The sequence below is a fragment of the Indicator indicator genome, chromosome 29 (genome assembly GCF_027791375.1).
Source record: "Indicator indicator isolate 239-I01 chromosome 29, UM_Iind_1.1, whole genome shotgun sequence".
NCBI classification, from domain to species: domain Eukaryota; kingdom Metazoa; phylum Chordata; class Aves; order Piciformes; family Indicatoridae; genus Indicator; species Indicator indicator.
In genome coordinates, this window is record NC_072038.1 from 3,633,658 (window position 1) to 3,641,160 (window position 7,503).

Sequence of the window (7,503 nt, forward strand, 5' to 3'; positions counted from 1 at the left end):
GTGCTTCAAAGCCTTTGCTGTCACCTTCTGAATTAGCAGCCACAGTCTGTGAGCAGGTGAGGTGTCACTACCACCCAAAGGCAAGAAAGTGAGAGGGGCAGGCAAGCTGGCCTCCAACAAACTGAGAGACCAGTTATAACCAGTATAACAGGTTACTGCCCTGCAGCTCTCCGCCTTAACGCTCCAGAGGCTGCTTACTGCTTGTGCTGATCCTTCCAGCCATGCACTGAATCAGCACAAGCAACCCTCCAGTCTCTAAAAACAAAACCTGAAATGCCCCACATGTTTAAGCATCTTCTTAAACTCTCTTCTAGTACTGAAATTCTCTTCATTACCTGGCCACCAAAGTAAGTTCTCACCAAACCTCTTCCCCATGGAAAGGGTAACTTTTTCCAAATGGCTCAAGGTCACAGCTCCTCAAAGGGCATCTTCAAGAACAGTCAAGAGTTTACAGTCTGATTTTCAGCTTCCTGAGCATGTAAAGGAGCAAAGGCCTTTGTAACCTGGGCATGAAACACTTAAACAGAAGCAAAGCTGCTTTAGCCAATTGCATCTCTAATTGCACTCCTCAAAAAGAGCCAAGGATTTGGAAACTAAATCTATGTGATGCAGGGAACATCCTCCACTTCCTCCACCTCCTTTCAAACCATCTTACCACAACCACATATATAATTTGCCACATGTACCTCCTGGCTGCCTGCCGCAGCCACTCCCACCAACAACAGCGAGCAGCAATTGCTGCTAATTGGAGATCATGCATAAATAATGGCCTCACTCTCATCCAGAGGGGGAGCAGACAGATCCCTTTCCTTTACCTCCTACTAGCCCCAGGCCCCCCTGGAGGCTGCACACCGCCACTGTTTTACAGATGGTAGCACAACAGCTACGATGGATGGAAGAACATGGTCTGTGACTGAAATGACGTGGAAGAAGAGAAGCAGCAATTACCCAAGCTGCAATGTTTGGGGGTGCTGCAGCTACATTAACGTCCTGGCTGCCATCTTGGCAAGCAGATTACACTAAAGCACCATTTCTTTCCTGTTTTCATAGCTGCAGCAAGTCAGCTCCTCATCAACAGATGGTATCCCGTGGACAATCCTGGGGCAGGGATTCAGTACTGAGTCACTCACAGCCCCACAGCCCCCCTCTTTTAATTAACAGTCTGGCATCATGAAGCTACTCCATCCACATAATAGTAATCTCCTTGATAGAACATTACTGGATGTTTTTAAGCTGATTGTATTCTGCACACAGCATCTCTGGGGATCTAAATATGCATTTCCTCACGCTGAGCTCACCCAGCAGCCTGTACCTAGCTCATAGAGAAGGGAAACACAGAGACCTAGAATAGTCCTGTTCACCAGCCATGGGTATCTTCATTTGGAAATGTCAAGCTTTAGTTACAAATATTGGTACAGCACATGCTGCAGTGACAAATCTCACAGCACCCCAGTGAGCCTTGGCAGTGCTTTAACCAGCAATGCTCACAAGGAGCTGAACCCTCATTAGGAATGCTGCAAGTTCTGGATCCTCCAGACCAGCACAGATCTGTCCTCTTTTGGGTAGGGAGCTGCAGCACAGGTAAGGAAGAAGTGATGTTCCCCTAGCACAGAGCAGAGAACCAGCTCTGCACCAGCAGTGCAACAAGAATGAGAACTTTATTGTTGCCAGAAGTGAGGGATCAGCAGCTCAGCTCTACTCTGGAAACATGACTGGCACATCTGGAGAGCAAAGGACTTGCCATGCACCCCTGTGACAGAGACTGCTGAAGTTACAGAGGTAACCAGCAGAGAGAGGGGCTGCTGCCTAACCAAGGTCTCCACACCAAAGGGGTCAGATGACTGTAGCACAGAGTGGTTGATGAGAACACGGTGGGCAGAGCTGAGGTGATACGACATCTCAGAGTGGCCAAGGAGGGAGATTTTTGCCTTCAGTTCCCCTGGGCAAGGTGTAAGGCCTCCTACCTACCTGCATGAGGGTGGAACCAGTCCTACAGGACACCTGCAGCCTTTCTTTCCCAATAGTTATAAACACTGGGTTTCAGATTCCTTAAAGCACACCACACATGCTGTGGGACTCAGAAGAGGAAGGTGTTCAGTTTGCAAGCACCTTGCCAGTTACTGGTCAGACAATCACAGCCCTGAGCAGGCAATCCCCAGGCAAACAGGATACATCATGGAGAACAGGAAAAGAGAGTGGAGCTGAACCGTGTCCCATAAACAGGAAAAGGTCCCCAGGCACAGCCTCCCCCCAGTCATCACTGCCACAGCACCACCTTCGCTTTCTCTTTCAGACACAATCCCTCACAAACTCGGGCAGGGAGAGCGTCTGCACCCTCCTCCCAACCAAGAGCTCTCTGCACTCACACATTTGCAGCAAATGCCTGTTCCAAACAATTCCTCCAACGGGTCCCTGCTGGAGGACTGTCCTTAAACCAGTTCTGAGGTAGCTGCAAACCACCAGCAGAGAATCAAGGGGGCAAGCAACCACTAATCCCAGGCACTGTATTCTCTTCATGCCAACACATCAGCCCAGCATCCCACCAGCAAACGTAGTGAGGTGCCTGAGGCAGAGGTTGGACAGCAGAATCCCTGGCCAAGGTTTCTGGCTCAGATAACCTGCAACTACAGCATGCTCCTTTCCACTCCAAATGAGGCAGAACTGTGGAGTGTCGTGAACAAAGAGCCACTCATGCAGCACTTGATAGAGCTCTAGGAGATGAGGCAACCCTGCAAGGCCAGCAGATTAGCACAACACAACTCACACACCTTTATGACAGCTGTTTGAGCCACTGTGCAAGAGGAAAGCCTGAGGACAGATCTTTCAAAACATTAATAACTAGCAAGATTTCATCCCTGATGCCAAACACAGCAGCTCCACACAGATTTCAGAGCACTAAGTAATTTTTTTTTTCCTATAGGATCTTTGCAATCAGCAGAGCAGAATTAAGAAGAGACTCCACACGAGTCTGCTGCCAGTCTGCTTCCACAGGCAGTGCTGCAAAGGAAACTGGAAAATGGGATTTGCAGAAGTCTGGCCCGGTAAGACTAGGACAAAAGTCAGCTGTGTGAAGTGCTAGCTACAGCTTTGCTTTTAAGACAACTTTGCTTTTGATCAACTTGAGACATTTGGACACTTGAGTCAAGCTTGAATACTACCAACAACAGGCTACTAGAAACCAACCTCTCTCTAAGCACCAGGCATACTTTGATCAAGCTCAAATTCACAGCCTGTTGTGCTGCTGCGTTTCCACACCAGGGAAATTGGAAAGACTAGAGCTTGTCCCTAGGGTTTGATCCTTCCTGTCTCTTTAACAGCAAAGGCATAGCCAGCATTAAAATCTAACAAACCAGTTCACAAGATTAAAATGTCTTATCTTGCAGTCAGTTGCTTACAGTTAATCACCAACTGGCTGAGAAAACAAAGTGTGTCCCCAGCTGTTGAGACTCCCAGCTTCAGTCCCCTGCTCTGCCACTGTCTGGCTGTCATACTCACAACCTTCCTTTCCCTGTTAAGCAGACAGCATTTTTATGGGCAGTTTGGGCAGAAAGCACATCTGGTTTATTATTAAAGGCCCTATCAATTTAAAGGTGCACAGTGTAATGTGATATATGTGTATCATAAAAAAAAAGAACCTAAAGCCTGTTTCTCCATGTGTGATTATAGATATACATCTGTAGCATAAGCTGAATTCCTTCCTTCTGCTACTACTTTTTTTTTTTTAAAACCACTGAAATCATTTTGAAGTGATTTTTCTTTTTTAATACCGTTACACTTTCAGAGTTTCTCTTTGGCAATTAAAAAAAGAATAAAAATCAGTTAAGTCTATTTCATTTGTGTCCAGGTTTGGTTTAACCTTCCAGTGCTTGGCTCCACTTGTGCTACAAGCATTCAAGTGTTATGTTCCTTACGGATTTATTTAATCTTTGTTAAGGTTCACACAGGAACACTCACATTTTTTAATTAGTGAGTATCATAAGAACTTACTTTTAAGAAAGATTTCACTCCTGTGCCAACTCTGAACCTTCACCAGTCAGTGAACAGTTCTTTCTGCTCCACTACTTCCTCCCATCAGTGCTGAGGAAACACTGCTTAGAGTGCTACTAAGCTCACAGTTTCATGTTACCAATGATTTGACAGAAATGTTTGTCCAGCTATCTAAAGAAAAAGGCTGCAAAAAAAAAAAGGAGACACACTGCTGAGAAAGCAAAGCGTGTTTTGAGCTAATAGCTTTGAAGGATTTGACTCTGTCCATTACTGCAGCCTGGTTTGGAATCCAGGATCTCATGGACTAGGAGGTTACACGGAGGCTGCTGCCAGTAGGAGCTCAGCAGGTTCCAGGAGAGTCCAGTCATGCATCCTGCACAAGCAAACACTGGTGCCCTTCTATGGTATGTCAACATGGGAGCGCCCACACCCCACCCTTTTTCCACATGGCAGTTAGTCTCACCTAGACCACACTGACGTGAAATGAAGCCAGCCAAGAATGAAGCTTTTTCTCCTTCCTTTAGCCAGGGCCCCAGTGAACCTGCTCTCATTACACACGTCGATAAAGCAGGGGAGGGGAGCACACTCGTCTTGGCTGGCAACACGAAGGATTGCCTCATACAGGATTCTCTTTGTGAATAGCAGACTGAGAAGATCCCCACTGGCTTGGTTTCCCATCCTCCCCCCCTCCCCAATCTCACTTTAGAAGCATGTTTCCCAGTGGAGGAATGCCAGACCAAAGCTGAAGGCGCTCTTAACTACTTGGCACCCAGAAGAGACCTTGGAAGAATCCCTTGAAATATTAATTCATCCATTTCTCTTTTTGCCTAAGGATGTTGTGGAACAGCCACAATTGGAGGTTTTTAAGAATATGTTCACCAAAGCCATTCCTGAGCAATGCAGGCAGAGGTGATACTGCTTTGGAAAGTATCAATATGGTTTCTCAAAGGCCCTTCCAGCCTTCCTGTCTGTGATTCATTTCCCAGTTCTAGCCTTTGCCTCTTGAGTTTTCACAGATCTTCTATTACCCTCTACCCCTTTGCATCCAGACCCTTTTCTTCTGAATTCATTCCCCACCATTAAATATATTTCTGCCATCACCCCCAAGTTTTCTTAACAGCTGTTATTCCCTTGCTGCCAGACGTGGGCCATAGCATCAGTTCTCAACTGCAACTCAGAAGAACCTGAGATGTGATTTCTCCACTAGAGGAAAATCCCTCTTCTTAGACAGAAGGACAGTCTACCAGTTTTCTGCCAATGTGCTACCAGGCTCTCAACTTTAATACAAGAACTAAGCTAAGTCCCAGCACATGTGCAACATCTGTTGGACTTCTAGGCAACCACCCTGCCTATACCCAGTCCTGACTTTCTATCAATTCCTTCTCCTCTACAGCCTGCAGAAACAAATCATCATTTCACAGGCCACAGATGGAAGCTCCTTCTGCTGCAAAAAGCTCTCCCAACAGCAAGGCTGGCCAATAGCCCTTTCAATCATCTGTTACCCACAAACCCAGCAAGGCGTTCCACCAATTATTCAAGGAAACAAAAAAGACACAGAAAAGTGGGTTCTGGCAAACCTCGTGGTGATGGAAACCTGCAGCTGAACACACTGGAAACTGTGGACATCCTTTATGGCTGCCACAGGACGTCGTGTGGCAAAGCACAAGATGTCAGGGGCAGCGAGAGCGGTGATGCAGGGCTGGCCCTGCCGGACCTGATGGCTGTCCCCAGGAACCAGCTGGTGCCCCGAGGCAGGGCACAGCCTTGCGGCGTTACTCCTGCCCCTCCACAGAGCAGCGATACGGAGGGTGGGATCGTGTTCTCCAGATCCCCCCCACAGCTGCTCCTCAGCCTTCAGGCGAGGCCTCACCGTGAGAGCTTGGACGGCAGCCAGCCACGGCCGAAGCCCCGGCGGTGCTGTCACCTTGGCCCCGAGCCCCGCGGGTCCCCCCGCGCTGTGCAGCCCTGGCCCTACGCACAAGGCCCTGCTCACCGGCGCCGGGCTGCGGGGGCAGCAACCCGGGCGCCCCCTTCTCCCAGCACCGGGTGTGTTTCGGGGCGGGGCAGGGCCGGGGGAGAGAGACCTGTCAGCTCCCACCCCGGCTGCCTCCGAGCGGCGGCGGCGGCCACCTCACAGCCGGCGGAGGCCGCGCCTCGGGGCGAACGGGAGGCTCCCGAGATGGCGGCCCCCCCCTCACCTCACCTCACCTCACCTCACCCACCGCCCGACATGGCGGCCCCCTCACCTGGGTCTTGGTGGTCAGCTGGATCACCGCTTTCCTGAAGTTGAGCTTGGAGTCAGCGCTGCCCATGGTGCGGCCCGGCCCGGCGGGGCTGCGGCCTGCCAGCCGCGGCGGGCAGTGCCGGGCAGTGCCGTCCCCTCACGCCGCCGATCCCGCCTCCCCTCCTCGGCTCGCCGCTGCCGCCATGCCCCTGTACCCGTGCGGGCGGCTCTCGCTGTCTCGCTCCTTCCCTCCCTCCCTGCTGTCAAACCCGGCCTCGCAGGTCCCGGCCCTCCCGCCCCTCCTCCGCCCACGGCAGTGGCTCCTCCTCCTCTCTCAGCCCTCCCTCCATCCCTCTCCGCTGGCGTCTTCCTCCTCGTCCCCATCCTCCCTTTTTTTCCCATCTCCGCCTGCCATCCCTTTCCTATCTCACACCTCTCTCATCCTCCTTCTGGAAGCCCCTTCCCTCCCGCCCACACTTCGCTCCCTATGGCCGGGCTCCTCCTGCATCCTCCCTCTTCTACTCTGCTCGGCTTTCCTTACTTCACCTTCACCTTCCTCCTCCAACCCTCCCTCCTTCTCCCCTCTGGCCTGGGCTCTCTCCACCCTCTCTGCCCCTCACCTTCCCTGATCTTTGCCTTCTTCCCCCCCATCCCCAACCTTTGTCTCCTGAAGCTCCTTTGCTCTGTTGCTCTCAGGCACAAGCTCCACGACAGCTCTGTCTGGTCACCACCAGCGACCTCAGCTGCTCTGAGCAGCCTGTCCCCAAGCCTGGATGAGAGGTCCAGAGGTGCAGTGGGATGCCAGTGGGAACGGCCAAGTCCAGCTTCATCGTAGTCCTGAGCTGAAGGGGGACAGGAGTGAGCAGGCTGGTAACCAGCGTGCAAACACAAGCTCATTGCCTGTGATGGCACATTAACACTAATGCAATTCTACCCACCTGCAAGGAGGGATAGGGAATTCAGGATTTTGCCCTCAATGAACACCTCAAAACAGCTGTTCAGTGTTACCTTTGAAGCCATTGTCACTTTTCTGTGCTGAGCAGCTCAACGAACTGCAAGGAGGTCTTTTTGGTATCACTGAGTTACATTTCACATGCTCAGCTCTGTAAACCTCCTTTCTTCAGAGGAAATGAGGTAATTCTACTCGTTTGGCAAAAGAAAGCAATGTGCTGACTCCCCAGCTGGGGCAGGCTCTGGAAATGCTCATTTGTTAGCATATAACCTGTTCAGAAACCACCAGCATTTGATTATATCAAGTGACAGGTCAGATCTCAGGCATTCTTGTAAAAACT

The 7,503-nt window shown here is 50.6% G+C and overlaps 1 protein-coding gene across 1 annotated transcript in view; it reads right to left on the bottom strand.

Annotated features, from left to right (window-relative positions):
• Positions 1 to 6,299, bottom strand: part of HID1 (HID1 domain containing) — a 28,820-nt gene extending 22,521 nt beyond the window's left edge. The window contains exon 1 of the mRNA XM_054393888.1: positions 6,234 to 6,299. Within this exon, the coding sequence (XP_054249863.1) occupies positions 6,234 to 6,299 (66 nt within the window). The remainder of the gene's footprint in view (positions 1 to 6,233) is intronic.
• Between the last annotated feature and the right edge of the window lie 1,204 nt (positions 6,300 to 7,503).